At 40.0% G+C, this 15,313-nt stretch overlaps 1 protein-coding gene and 1 long non-coding RNA gene across 18 annotated transcripts in view; one reads left to right on the top strand and one right to left on the bottom strand.

The window, feature by feature from the left end:
* Positions 1-11,370, bottom strand: part of EHBP1 (EH domain binding protein 1) — a 368,736-nt gene extending 357,366 nt beyond the window's left edge. For 12 of the 17 annotated variants that reach the window (XM_042981494.1, XM_042981492.1, XM_042981506.1 and 9 more), the window contains exons 1-2: positions 9,422-9,688; positions 6,221-6,451 (exon numbers count right to left, since the gene is read on the bottom strand). Coding sequence is in view for 1 of the 17 variants with exons in the window: in XM_042981504.1 (XP_042837438.1) it covers positions 6,221-6,222 (2 nt within the window). In the remaining 16 variants the exon portion in view is untranslated. Of the gene's footprint in view, positions 1-3,312; positions 3,358-6,220; positions 6,452-9,421; positions 9,689-11,102 lie in introns of those variants that run through there. The other 5 variants (XM_042981497.1, XM_042981493.1, XM_042981498.1 and 2 more) reach the window with 5 other exon arrangements.
* On the top strand, positions 6,460-9,747 carry LOC122237336. Its single transcript, XR_006215757.1, has 2 exons — positions 6,460-6,712; positions 9,076-9,747. It is a non-coding gene; the product is annotated as an uncharacterized LOC122237336 (long non-coding RNA).
* Positions 11,371-15,313: the final 3,943 nt, after the last annotated feature.

The following is a 15,313-nucleotide window of genomic DNA, read 5'->3' as shown; positions in this document are numbered from 1 at the left end:
ACATCTGTGGGTTTTGCCTGCCCAGCATTTATTCCTCCTCCTTCCCTAGTTTTCCCATTTTCTGTCCTTGTGGTTTAGGTGCTGACTTTATAAACCCAGCTCTAGGCCTCTACCATTAGTGAAGAAGGTGCACATGACCAAAAACAAGCCAATGAAATCAATCAGGGCCTTGTGCGAAAACTGCTGGGAAAAAGGCACTGTCTCTATTTGACTTGGGGTTGGGAAGAATGTAAGCCTGGAGTTTTTAGGGGCCACCAGGTGAAAAGAATCTTCTGAGAATGAAGCGAAGATGAGAGATAGAGAGATCTAGGGGAGTGCGTTGTGAATGTTGTCTGGACATCATCTGCATCTTTGAGTCCAGCCAAACCTGAAATTTTCAGCTATGTAAGTCAATAAATTCCCTCTGCTTAGGCCATTTTGAGGTGGGTTTTCTGGCACTTGCAGTTGAAGGTATCCCAATATATCTATTGTTTCTTTTGGCCTTCTGTCTTCTATTTCTTGCTTAGTATACAAGTTGTTCTTGTGCATGACCTTTACATGTTTAGCTCCCTCATAACTGCTGGGATGAGCTTCACTTCAGTGTTAATAGGATGTTCGGTGAATTTGCTCTTGTTAATCTTATTCTTCCAGTGAGAGAATTTATAGGTAGTTGATGGTGAAATTGTTCCCCCAAACCCAAACCCTAGAGGTAGGCAGGATAGCTGCCTAGAAGGTCAGGAAACATCATAACTTATTATAAGACTATGACCTAGTTAAGAGCTTGAAACGTGTTGGCACCATCTGTCTGTCAGATTTCTAAACGTTAGGATAATCTTGATTTATTTCTAGACTTTGTCAATCAGTTTACCACATGCTATCTGCAAAACAGTATCCAATGACATCCTCATTCCAGGCTGAGTATAGGATTTTCTTGGTGCGTGCTTGTATGTGGCTTTGGTTTTATAGCTGCTATAAAAAAAACTTCACAGATGTTTACAATGAACAACAACCAAAAAATCCCAGATAAAGTAGAAATAAGACTATTAATTCAAGTGCACTGGAAAATCTGCTTCTTAGCAATTTCCAAGCCGGGAGAACTGGAGAATGACAACAATCTCTACCTAGACAGTATCTACCCCCATGGCCAATGAAGGACACATAGACCCCTTATTTAGCACTTTCTATGACACATCACATCCTACTAAAGAATTAAAATATCTTAGAATTGGAGAGGCCATGCTGTCATAGAGCTTGATTTACTCAGAATGTAGGCATGCCCTCTACCTTTTTCTTAAATGGCAATCCAGACTTCTTCCAAATGTCAAAATATCTTAAGGATTGGGTGTCTCTGCCCATTGAAGGAAAACTCATATTTATGTGCTGTGCTGAGCCACAGCCTCTCTCCTTGTAACTTTGAAACACCAGAATTTTATTTAAGGGAACTTAGAGATCATTCAATTCAACATCTTCATTTTATTCCAATGATCTGCCTTCTGGAACAGAGTATCTAATCATCTTTTCTGTAACAGCCCTTTCAATATTTTGGGCAGCATTTGTGTTCTTCCCATAACATTTGTTTCTCTGGAATAAATATGCCCAGGTACCTCAGCCCCTTCCTTATCCTAGTCAGAGTCCTCTGAGATACTACCCTAACTTCCTGTCTTCTAACTCCCTCTTGTGACATGATACAGTCTCCCTAACATCCCATCACTATTCATTCAGAGGCTAGGTATTTCCTTCCAGGTGCAAAACTAACGGGGGAACACAGTTTTCCATAATTTACGTTGTTCTAGCTATTCTATGTATTTATGTAGAACTACTATTTTATGTAGCTCTTAAGCACAGAAGGGTTGGTTATGAATGCCCTGCCAATGTTTCTGGCAAAGACAGATTTTACAAACAAATTTGTCAGACTTCAGATAAAGACTGTCAATAGAGGGGTGCCTGGGTGGCTCAGTCAGTTGAGCGTCCGACTTCAGCTCAGGTCATGATCTCACAGCTAGTGAGTTCGAGCCCCGTGTCGGGCTCTGTGCTGACAGCTCAGAGCCTGGAGCCTGCTTTGCTTCAGATTCTGTGTCTCCCTCTCTCCCTCTACCCCTCCCCTGCTCATGCTCTGTCTCTCTCTCTGTCAAAAATAAACATTAAAAAAAAAAAAGACTCTCAATAGCATAGAATTGTGCTGTGAGAAGTCACCAGAGCAGTTGTTATAGGCCACTGCCTCATTTCAGTCATGCTATCTTACATGTATTCAGGTTTTTAAATACTTTATCTTTTTTATATATAATTTAAAAGAAAAAATTAATGTTTACTTATTCTTGAGAGAGACAGACAGTGCATGAGCAGGGGAGACTGACTGTTTACTGACTGTAAAAAGTCTTTACAGGAGTAGGTCTCCGGCTAGGAGCAGAACTTTCTTTTCTGACCTGATGATCTTTCTTTAACCCAATGAAACAGTTCATAAAGAAGAAGACACAAGGCTGGAAGGTGTTTTCCTTTAAGATTCTTCTTTGGTTGATAAAAAATCATAAAGAAGGACAAATCCCTCAACATTTGGGGAGAAATACTTTCTCAATTTCTTTTATTTGGAAGTTGAATGGGAACCGTGGAAGAGGGTAATTTGTGGTGGGGGATTCATACACTCAGTATGCTTTGAACAAATGCTCAAACGAACCATGCCTTGTCCTCTTGTTTCTTGTATGTGCCAAAACTAAAATATATCCCAAATCTCAGTTTAGCTGTGGTTTTAGCTCCAGACCTCTGGGCATTTGGTACAACACACTTTGCTGGTGATGGTTGAGATTTAACCTTGAAACCAAGTTGTTATATAATTTAACAACCCCTATCCCTGTGTATTTGGTGGTCAACACCATGTTATTTTTTATTAAAAATGTTTCTGTCAATACAACTTTTATGCTTTGTATTGAGTGTCTGTGGCAAGTCTTTAATTACTGTTGAGAAATTTGTAATATAGATACATAGATATTCACTTGCAACAGTGAAAAAGGCATAAGGTTTTCTAACACCTCCAGGTGCTAGCTACCTAATGGACCTTCAGACAAGAGACTGAAATATTAAGAGAGTTGATTGGGGTCAAGATGGAATGGAGGACTACATTAAACTAGATGGAAAACAAAAGTAATCCAAAGAAAAATATGAATGTTAGGGTAATTAGGCTGATTATAAAGGAATGACAGTGGCTAAAATTTATTAGGTACAGGTCCCCGTGATGTGAGATCTGCAGCAAATCAGGAGAAGCCTCCAGACTGAATTCAGGTTAATGTCACCTCGGCTTTCTGGGGGAGGTTATGGTGTTCTCAAGCTTTTCATACTTACATGGGTTGTAAAAACGGCAGAACCAGCCAAGAGGCATCTGGATTCCTGAAGTAACAGGTATGACATTGATGTTAGAGTTAAATCAGTTTTCCATTACCTGGGGATTGATTAAACTGGTACGAATTATTGTGGGAGGTCAGATAAAAAAGGGATGCCATTTGGTTTTAGAGTATGCTGAAAAAATGCAAAGCATGGACTTTAGGATCAGAAGATGGGGCTTGGAGTCCGGGCTGTACCTGTCAAGCTGAGTTGTCCTGAGTGAGTCAGGTAGCCTAAGTCTCAGTGTTCTCTACATTAAAATGAACCTAATAACATGGCTATTTTGACTCTCAAGCTAACATATATGAATGCATGTTATGAACTTACAGTGCTAGTTACTTGTTTTTATTCTTTTCCAGTGCTGACACCAGGTTATGAATCAAAAGGGAAACAAAACAACATACCCTATTCCATCTGGGGGACAAAAAAGATGGGCGTGAATATTGCTTTTACAGTATTTTCCCCTTATTCCTTCATCTGGATCTTTAAAAAGCTGCATTTATTTGCTGTTATGGCTTTACCCTCCAAAGCCCCTGTATTTGATGTCTTTTGGCCCTTACACACATGTTAAGAATTAAGACAAACAACGATGTTATAGGCCTGCCCACTCATAGCTTAAGGGAGCAAGTTGTGGAAATTGACCATAACCCTTGGGAACCTAAATTCCACTGACTACAGGTGGGGGACCATGTTTTGGTTTTTTGTTTTGGTTTATTTTTTGTTTTTGTTTTTGTTTTCAGAATTCTTTAATTTTTTTTTTAAACTTTTTAAAGCAATGTGGTTTCCGCCTGCTCTTCCAACAATACAATGGCCTGGACTTTTGTGGGTTGGGAAACCATTAGAAAACAAAAATAACGGATCTTGTACAATTCATCAAGCCCACATGGGAATTTCTCAACCACACAGTCCTGTAGGATTATGGCTAGTGTGCCAGAGACATGCGCTAACCCTCAGCTTTATTCATACCAAATAGTCACTCAGTCACTAGGGTAAATGAAATAAAGGTAACCACTGACACTACCATTGCCATTTTTGAAATGTGAATTCTGAAAGGAATATGGCAATTCAGTCACCAAAAATAGCACAATGTCAGCGCATCTCCCTCAATAGTTACTAGATAAGAAATCAACATGAATAACTTTCAGGAGCCAAGCTAAATATTGTTTTACATCCTTACATTTAATAATATCTTACTATTCACTAAAGTTTACTTGAAGACAAGGATCACTTTACGAAACAGAATGCATACAGTGCTTAACAGAGGTGTAAAGCTTATAACAAAGTATATATGAAATTGTATTCCAGGAAAGATTTAGAACTGGTTTTTGAAGAGGATAGCTCTATTTTGGCCAGCTTCATTTAAGGAATTTTTAATTATTCATAATAACCAGATGATTTCCTTTTGCCTGAATCTAAACCCAAAGATGCTCAGAATAAGAAGATATCTCTCTATGGGTTCTTCCTTCTAGATGGCTTTTTTTGCAGTATTTGAAAGTTTTTCTTGGTGGCATTTCAAGAAACTGAAGGAAGACCTTATTTTGTATCTAGGCTGTTTAATTCCCATGTTCTGACTTTGCCACAATATAAGCACATTACTGGACTCTTCTCTAAGTCTCAAGTCTACTTGAATGCCTGTACAATATCCTTACGTTACTCAGCCATCTTCTCTGGTTGTGAGCAAAAGTGGCCACCTTCAGTATATCCATGAAAAAAAGAGTAGCCCAGGATTTCCTGGAGTATCTTAAGGGCCATAATTTGCACATAGGGGCACTTTTAAATAACTTACTAAAAGGCATTCTGTAGAGGCAATTTACAGAAAGGTTTCTCTCACTGGCACTAGGGTTCATGGTCAATGAACCAGTAGGCTGGATTTCAGCCCTCACCTGCCCTGGCAAGGCATTTTTGCACAGCGCCTGAAACAGGCTACCCTATAGGGCCCCCTGGATACGTATTCACCTTTAACTGTTCCTCCCACATCCATTCTGAGGCCACAGACATCTGAAAAGACATGGTAGGCATAATTTCTTCAGAACCAGAAATCTCTCCAATTTCCGCCTCCTAGTCTTCCTTCAAATATTCACTCTCTTCTAGTCTCTGTATTTCTTTCTATCCCACTAAAATGAACCCAAGTTCTCCCTCTCCACCCAGTGATTCTCAAACTTTTTTGACGTGAGTCCCACCTACCTGAGGCAAAAGGCTCCAAGACTCACACACTCCTCCAGTCTTTCCTACTCTCCAAAGAATTCTCTGGTAGCAACAAACTGTTGCTGTGCAAACACATTTTGTTCAGATTATGTGAATATCTGCTTTAGCAATATTGACATAGACAGTTCTATGTGTACTGCAATCCATATTCATGCTAATGTTTTGTTACAGAGAACTTAAAGGTGATAAATTATGGTGATATCACTCTCCTACCATAGGGTTAATCAAACAGTATACCTCAAAGAAAATAGATGATGATGAAGATAGAGAAGGGTAATTTATAATTAAAAAGCAGGAATAATAACCACAAAAAAGAATAATCAACTCATCATAGCACTGATACTGGTAACAGAATAATCTTCCCCAAAATTGAGGATCCTTCAACAATCTGCCCATGCATGTTTATAGTGGGAGTTTGCAAATACTGCCAAGTGTTGCCTGGCAGCCAGGTGAATACTTAGTCAAGTCCTCAGTAAACTCTACTTATGTGCTAAATTCTTATTTATGAATACGAAATACTACCAACTCCTAACACTTTTGCAGACATTAGTAAGTAGCCTTTAGAGAAAGACACACACACACACACACACACACACACACACACACACTGAAAATCTAGGACATCAAGGGCCATTTGCTAGTAAGATCCAAAGACAAGACTTACATTTGGGATCAGTTTGTGGAACATCAGGAAGATGCTTGTGGTCTCCCGGTTGGCTAGAGTGCATACCTTAAAAATCACTGCTTAGGTAGTTGGCTTGGCTTTTTGACTCAGCTGCTCAAGATACTGGATCACTTTTTTCGTAGTCTATGGCTACTAAGGCACCATGACCTTGTGCCTTAACCAGCTCCCTGAACCCCCAACACTCCCAGTCTCTCTCACTGGAGTCCGTCTCTGGGAAGGAGAATCAGATGTTACCCACTAACTGGGCAGACTCCCAGTTACCACCTTGTCGTATCTGTGATGGCATAATGGGAGGCCTTGAGTGCAACTTGGTAGAGGGAAGTCAGGAGACTTGGTCCCAGGCCACCTCTGCCTTCGCAGCTGTTTGACAGCAGGCAAGTTACCTCACTTCTCAGTTTAGATATCTCCTCTATGAAATGGAAGTAATAATACCAACCTCACAGATTTCTTATGAAGATCAAACAAGATAATGTAAGTGATAAAACATGGTATAATATATGTTTTATTTATAAAAGTAATGTGTGTTATTGCAGAGAGGTAATGTTCATGCAAACATTTGGACTGTTCTAATTTCAAAGTTTAACTAATATTAGGATGCTATGATGTATAAGAATGACAAAAAATATAGACTGTCAGCCATGGAGATCAAAGGACCTCACAGGCCCTAGAGATTGTTGAGAAAGAGTACAAGTTCCTGATTCCACAATCCTGAAACATGTTATAAGGAAAAGTACATGTCTCAGTGCTCCTGAATCATCCTCCAGCCCTTTGCAGAAAGGTGATATTAGAAACTATTCTTGAAGAATCAGGAGTTATCCAGGCAAAGAATAAGATGAAGTCTGTATAAAGATGTTTTGGATAAATGATAAATGCAAAAGCAAAAATAAAGGCAAAGAAACATGGCTTATTCTGGAAATTACAAACACTTAAGTGTTGCTGGTTGTAAAAGGTAGGGAGAAGAGGCATGGGAGAGGAGGCTGGCTAGGAAGAATACCTGTCATGTCACCAGCCTATTCATCATGTCAGTGATGGGGAGCCAATGAAACAGTGTAGCCCAAATACATGGCTGGATTTGAGTTACACAAAAACCACTCTGATGTCGGTTTGGAGGATGAGTCTGAGGGATGACAACCTGGAGACAAGACATTTTTAAAGCTTTTCCAATAGTTCTAGTAGGAGATATTGAGGTCCTGAGCTAGAGCAGTGAAGGGACTGGAGGGGCATATGAAGTGGTAAATCAGCAGGCCTCACTCATTGTATTAGTCAGGATATGATAGATTATATTATGGTAACAAATGATCCCCACATCTCAGTGGTTTATCACAAAAGCTTATTTCTCAGTCATGCAGTTAGCCAGGCTTCTTTGACTTGGTGACACTACCATCTCAACATAAAACCTCTGCATTCAACACAACAGGAGAAGAGGGATGTTTCAGGTAAAGAGAACTGAGAAAGTTTCTTTTACTACCTTAGCCCAGAAATAAGATGCAAAGTTTTATTCATGTTTCATTGGTCCATACTAGTGATATGGCTGCACTTAACTGAAAATGAGGTGGGAAATATGTCTCTTCTATGCCCAGAAAGAAAAGAATTGGATATTGGTAAATACTGGTGATGTTTACCACATGGTGGAATAGAGATTGGATAGTCACTGTAGTGAAATATGCACATGGTAGATGGAGAGGTGAAGGAAGTTTATGATAAATTTCAGATTTTTAGCTTGGAAAAATAGAGGTTGATGGTGCCGGTCAGTGAGACAGGAAAGGCTGAAGAGCACCATACTAGGTAAAATAGGGCATTTTATCATAGGGTGTAATATTTTATCATAGGGTAAAATAAAAATATCATAGGGTTTTTGGATACATGAAACATCCCTAGGATAAGCATTGTATCCAGAGATAAAAAGCAAAAGGTAGAGTCAGGTCAAAGGTAGTATTGGGCAAGGCTGAAGGCAGTTACAGTGTTTAAATAGTTTAGAAGAAACAGTAACTGAGTCATGGTCATGAGTGGAAGGCAAAGCAGACAAATCACCAGGAGAAGGTGTTTGGAGAAAAAATATAGGCTGGTGCTCAGGCCACTTTCAGCATCAAGCACACACTTGCCTGAGGCTATGAAATATGTTAAAAGTGTCATCGAATGCCTGACTGTGCTCTGAACTTTAGCTAGTGACTGAGGTTCTGGTTTTCCAACTCTTTGCAGCCATCCAACCTCCCTGGGCCTGGATCCTCCTCCCATAAATGAGCCTTCTGCAGCCTGGCCACATGTAGCCAACCCTCCTTTACCCTTGTCTATTCAGACCTTGGAATATCTCTTACCTGGCACCAACTGATGCCATAACCATAACAGAGGTTGCTATCATTTAGACTCTGCTTTAGACACTTACCCCAGGTTTAAACTCTCATATAGGACAGTTCCTCCAAACCCCATCCTGAGTCCCTCACATAAACCATTGTCTCTTGCTCACTAGCCTTCCTGCCAACTCAGAAAACTGTAGTCCCATTTTGCCTCAGGCCATATGCTCAGGAATTTAAGAAGCTCAATAAAAGCAATGGTCTTGGCATGTATTTTCCAGAAAATATTTACTGTCAGTAAAGGATGAAGTTTCTCTGAGATTCTAGAATGAGAGGTGGGTGGCGTTATATAGGAACCAGCCCAGAAGCAATAAGGCAATCAGTGGAGAGGTAAGCTTGCTCCCAGCTGGACGTAGGATTCCATGTCCAGAGTCCATGGCTGATTATTACAGGGGACCAAGACTAGGGAAGAGAAAATTGTCAGGAAGTTCACAGAGACTTCAGGAAATAGGTCAACTGCCATCCTTATCTCTCCTTTACCAGGAGGAGACTAAAAATCCACAATCAAGTCTACAGAAGTACACAATCGATCCACTGTAGCTGTAGGAATCAAGACTCAGGCTCCAGCAAAGTGGAGTGGCACCATGGCTTCAGGAACACCAAGAGTCAGAGTTGGTTTGCAGAACCACATTCTTCTGGGAGTTCTACAACAGTCTTGCCCCAGGAGAAGAAAGGCTGGCAGAAGCAAAGCAACAAGCAAAGAGAACCCTGATAAGAGCATGGAGCAGGGCAGGCCTTCTCCAACAGAGGTTGAACTTTGAGACCCAAACGTAATGGAGTCAAGTAGGCATTCTGGCTTCCCCCCAGGGCCCCTCAAGGATAACTCTACCTGATAGAATCCCTGAAGCCTTTGAGCCTCTCTATGACCTCTGACAACGGCTTCTTCCAAGCTCCCATTGGAACTTGCATAAGAGCAGCTACACTGGTTGAATGGAGTCAATATGCCTGGGAAGGAGGGAGGCAGCTGTAACTGGAAGTTCACTAGAAAAACTGGGATAGGGATACAGTGTGGACAAGAGCTAAGAGAAGACCCAAGGATAACTGTCAAATCTGACATTCTATTACTTGTTCTAAAAGATGACTATCTACAAATCATCCCTAGGATACCCAAGTTCACAATATTGCTTAATGCAATTAAAAAGAAGTAACACTCTAGGATTTTTTCTCTTTTTGTTTATCTCCCTTGGAATTTATGTGTTGAAGAAATGGTCTAGATTTTACTGATTACATTTGTATGCTATTGTTTCAAATATGCCTCTTGTAAGTTGTAATTATAAACTGACATTTAGATATAGATGCTTGATCAAATTCAGGGTCAGTATGTGGGAGAAAGATATTCCATAGGTGGTTTGTGGACTTTCCTCTGGAGCACATATTTTTTCCCCAATTTTGCTAAGATATAATTGACAAATAAAATTGTCTTATAATATAAAAAAAATTACTGGGACCAATAAAAAAAAAAAGAAGTAACAAATATGAAAGCACATTATATACTGTAACATTGAATAAATACAGGATCTTGAAACTGTTTAAAAGCTAGTATATAAAAATAGGCTTTATAGCCCCCATTTGTGGACAGGTGCTATGCTAAGTGTTTTATATACATCATTTTAGTCAATGCTCCCCACAACTATACTAGGCAGGTGCTATTATTATTTGCATTTTACAGATGAGGAAACCCAAGCTCCTAGAGTATCTGATTCAGGTTATGCAGCTAACTGGTAAGAAGCACAGCCTGTGGTCAAGCTCACATCTGTGTTGATTCCAGAATACTTCCCCCAAAGCCTGAGAACACTGTTGTGTCTTTGTTTCACATGTCTGGCTGAGCTGTCTCTTCACTCATGGTCTGCAGAAGTTAGTTCTGCAGCACCAGCTCTTGTCTCTACTGTCAGCCAGAGAGCAACCTCTGGGAGATCTTGAGGAAGGCCTGGTTCTGGAGGAGGGCTCCTCCCATCCCCCTTTCGCAACAAGCCCACAATGGCCAAGCTCTGGGCCTTATCTGGCAGCCCTCACATTCTTCCTAAGCACCCCAAGCAAGACACATTCCTGACTGGGTGGAGGGAAGAATTCTTAGCATTCTTCAGCCGCTGTCCTCTTAAGAGCGCCTAATCTCAAGTAGGATAGAGAAAAAAAAAATCCTTCATTTCTAACGTTTGGAATTACTCTGAATTAAGTCCTGCTCTCCAAACAAGGAGAAGGGGGAACAAAGAGCTGGAGGGAGATTTCAGGACCACTGAGACATGTACTTTTCCTTATAACATGTTTCAGGATTGTGGAATCAGGAACTTGTACTCTTTCTCAACAATCTCTAGGGCCTGTGAGGTCCTTGCATTTGATCTCCATGGCTGACAGTCTATATTTTTTGTCATTCTTATACATCATAGCATCCTAATATTAGTTAAACTTTGAAATTAGAACAGTCCAAATGTTTGCATGAACATTACCTCTCTGCAATAACACACATTACTTTTATAAATAAAACATATATTATACCATGTTTTATCACTTACATTATCTTGTTTGATCTTCATAAGAAATCTGTGAGGTTGGTATTATTACTTCCATTTCATAGAGGAGATATCTAAACTGAGAAGTGAGGTAACTTGCCTGCTGTCAAACAGCTGCGAAGGCAGAGGTGGCCTGGGACCAAGTCTCCTGACTTCCCTCTACCAAGTTGCACTCAAGGCCTCCCATTATGCCATCACAGATACGACAAGGTGGTAACTGGGAGTCTGCCCAGTTAGTGGGTAACATCTGATTCTCCTTCCCAGAGAGGCTTCCTGCTGGATTTACTGTCTCTCCTTCATACTCCCACAGCACCATCTACACATCATTGACACCATTATTTATGTTACAACTTTTTATGGGTCTCTCTGCCCAGCTTAACCGAGTGTCACATGGTAGATCCTCACTTGTAGGAAACACAGAGGTAAGGAGATTCAGTAGTGATGCAGACACACAGGCCTCATCTTTGGATATAGAATTCCAGGATGATGGGCTGTGAAGTAGACTTGAAGGTTCAACCTGAGAAATCAATCATTCTAGTGGGTATACAGGTCTGGCAAGAGTTAGGGGGGGGGGGTTGGACGGGGAAGGTCTGACTTCATGCCAAACTTAACAAACCGGTGGGCCTGAGTCAGAGATTATTAACCCAAGCAAGATTGGCTCAAGAACTGAAAGGACGTTTCATTGAACGTGGACCATGAGAAGATACCTCTTCGAGAATCTTGCTAAGGTGTAAACATAGGAAAGATGGTGGAATCTGATATAACTTTAGAAAATCATTGATGCTCTTAATAAATTGGGCTTAGGTAGAAACCAGAGTTTGGCTTTCTTAAATGACTACAATAATAAATGCAATAGATTTTGTGGTACAAAGTTGCTGGGAACACTGATTAGCAAATATGGGACCATTGTTCCTAGGGAACATGCAGGTTTAGGTTCCTGTGAGCTGTGGTCACATTTTCATCAACTGATTAATACATAACTTTGTATTATATATGTTCCTCTTTAAAGACGATTTATTTCCTTATTTAATATGTAATCCGGAGAAAAGAGAGTTCTTGTTCACCTTCAGCTGGGAATGTGTAGGTCAGGTGACTCAAATTTTTCATTGCCCACATCCATGAATGACCATGAAAGTGCCATATTGATTTGGGGGTTACACATAAATTTTAGGAAGTAGGCAAATTCACAAAATTAGGACCCACAAATAATGAGAATCCACTGTATTTACAGTTTGTTAAACACCTACCACCTGTCATTGAACTAGGTACTTTACATGTACACACATTGTCAAGCTTATCAGCTTTCCACTCTTCAAATGAGATGACTCAGAGTTAACAACAGTGCACATATCCTTAGATCAATAGGCTAACACCACTGGAAAAAGTAAACCTTTATAATAAGATTAATGTTATACAATTTTTACACTGAGCTTATAGATACATTAATGGGACTAGAAACTTGGAACAGGCTAGGCTTCTGCTTCTCTTAGAAATATCTAACTCAATAGTCTGAACTCTTATAGAAAACTCACATTGCACAGTCAGCAGTAGGGGCTATTGACTGATTATGCTTAAAAACCTACAACCTACTAGGGTCTGAAGAGAATCTTTCTTATAGGGAAACATGACCAGCAGTTAAGAGCACAATCATCTTCCTAAGCAACATTATGTAAAGCCAAAAATAGTCAAGTAAAGAAATTCAGAGACAAATATGTCTTTCAGGGCATTGACTGACTGAGTGGGAACCTGAGAAGTTAGCAAGCTTTAGAACATACCAAGTTTTGAAGCTTCATGCTTGCAAAATGATGGTCTTAGGCGATCTGAGCATCCACAATCTTCCTATCTGCTGCTTGCTTTCCATTCAAGTCAGTCTGGACTCTGTTACAAACTACAGTATGCTCACTCTTCCTCCTCATCTTTACTCTTAACATAATGTCACTCTCTTCCCAACCAAATCACTCTTAACTGGGAAAGCACCATTTAGTCTCACATCTTCCATTAACCTTCTGGACCTCCTCAGCCCTCCAATCTTCTTATGTGGGGGAGGATCTGGGGCACCCAAAATCTAGCTCACTTGTCACTATGTAAAAGGGAAATAATAATGCATATCTCAGAATTTAAGTAGGGTAGCATGTGCACATGCACAGTACTAAGTGAATGCTCAACTTTGTTGGTGATTCTGAATCCGAATTCCGTTCTTCACCTTGGTTCATATAAATTAACTTTTTGTTACCTCTTCTGAGACAGCTTTTATGAAGAAAAGGATAATAAGAGACATAAGAGTCATAAGAGACAAGGCAACAGCAAGAAAGAACATGCTTTGGGGAGTGATTTCCAGATTCTGAACTTTCTGGATGAATACATGAATTTGGGGAACTAATATGATATTGCTTAATAGCTCCCATTTGTCTAAAATCTCCCTAATAACATTTTTACCTTATGTAATAATTTTTACAAAATAAACACATTTTAAAGGGGAAAAGCAAGAAGAACATATTATTAGAAGTTCTGAAAATGAATAGGCGCACCTAGGTGGCTCAGTCAGTTGAGCGTCCAACTTTAGCTCAGGTCAAGAGTTCAGGCCACACATTGGGCTCTGTGCCTACAGCTCAGAGCCCGGAAACTGCTTCAGATTCCGTATCTTCTTCTCTCCCTGCCCCTCCCCTGCTCACACTCTATCTGTCTGTCTCTCTCAAGAATAAATAAACATAAAAAAAAAAGAAGTTCTGAAAATGAATAAACTCAGCTTCAGGAAAAACTCACCTCATTTGCACACCCACTTATCCTTTTTGTTCACTCATTGGCAAAATATTAAGTGATATGCACCAGGAATGTTTCTGCATGATAAGGTACAGTGGTAATGACAGGGAAGTTCTCTGTATTCATGTAACTTATGTTTTTTTGGTATCAGAAAACAGATCTGAGAAAACTCATAACCAACTGGTACCAATCTAGGCACTGGACACGCACTGGCTTTTGAGAGTGGTAGCATGAGAGTACATCCCCTGCCCTGCCATAGATGTAAGGTCCAGTCCCTACTTCTGAGTCTTGAAGAAAGAAAGGAACAGGAACGTGTCACACTGTACAGAGACTGGAAGTAGCTCTCTAACTGATCATCTTCTGGCTCTGGGGCAGTGAGTGTGCCAGCCTAACAACTGAACCTCAGGCTGGTTACTCTTGGTGAGTACAGCCGCCACATAAACAGAAATCTTTCTAGAAGTTATATTTGGCCGTGAAGAATGATGACATATATTTAGTCCAAAGAAACCTGAAATATAGGTCACAAGTGATTTCAAACAGTTGTCAAGGTGTGGAGATGAATCCGGAGAAAAGAGAGAGGTGGGGTGAAATCCTGGCTGTATTTGAGGAGTTCCTCAGTTTGTTTCTCACCAGGATTCAAAAGAAAAGAGCTGGATGTTGTGAAATTTGAGCTTTTAAAAGTGCTATAGAAAACTTTTAGCGCTGTTAAACACTTGGAACACTCAGCCAACAAAAGTAAGACATTTGCTCTTACTCTGAAATACCAAATTAAACTAAGGTCTGAGTGACAGTTGTGTTTCATTCTAGCATGCCTCAGTAAGAAACCAGAGGAGAATCCCCAGTGACTGATAAGTTCTTTGTAACATGTTGAATTGTTAGGTTGGATAGAGAAGACATGATATATACAGTTGCCCCTTGAACAAAGGGTTTGAACTGCACAGGTCTACCTGTGCATTTTTGTGGATTTTTCACAGTACGGTGTTGTAAATGCATTTTCTTTTTCCTTTGATTTTAATAACATTTTCTTCTCTCTATCTACTTTAGTGTAAGAATACAGTATGTAATATAATACATATAACATACAAAAAACATATTAATCAACTGTTTATGTTATCAGTAAGGCTTCTGGTCAACAGTAGGCTATTATCAGTTAAGTTTTAGAGTCAAAAGTTATATGTGGACTTTTGGCTGCATGGAGGGTTGGCCCCCCAACCCTGGTATTGCTCAAGGGTCAACTGTATGGACTGTGCTTTCTTCCCAAAAGCCACAATTAAAGGAATGCAGCACTTCACATAAACCATCAGAACTCATCACAATACTTTCCATATGTAATAGATTGAGAGTCTCACATGACAATCTCTAATGCCCTGGCCTAAAATTTGTAAAATGGAGCAAAAATACGTTCTATTTTCCAGAGAAACTCTTCAGAGCGCCGATAAGTGTTTCCTGAAAAC

This window comes from Panthera tigris, chromosome A3 (genome assembly GCF_018350195.1).
Source record: "Panthera tigris isolate Pti1 chromosome A3, P.tigris_Pti1_mat1.1, whole genome shotgun sequence".
Taxonomy (NCBI): Eukaryota; Metazoa; Chordata; class Mammalia; order Carnivora; family Felidae; genus Panthera; species Panthera tigris.
Note: the sequence above shows the minus strand (reverse complement) of the source record. Positions and strands in the feature narration are given on the sequence as shown.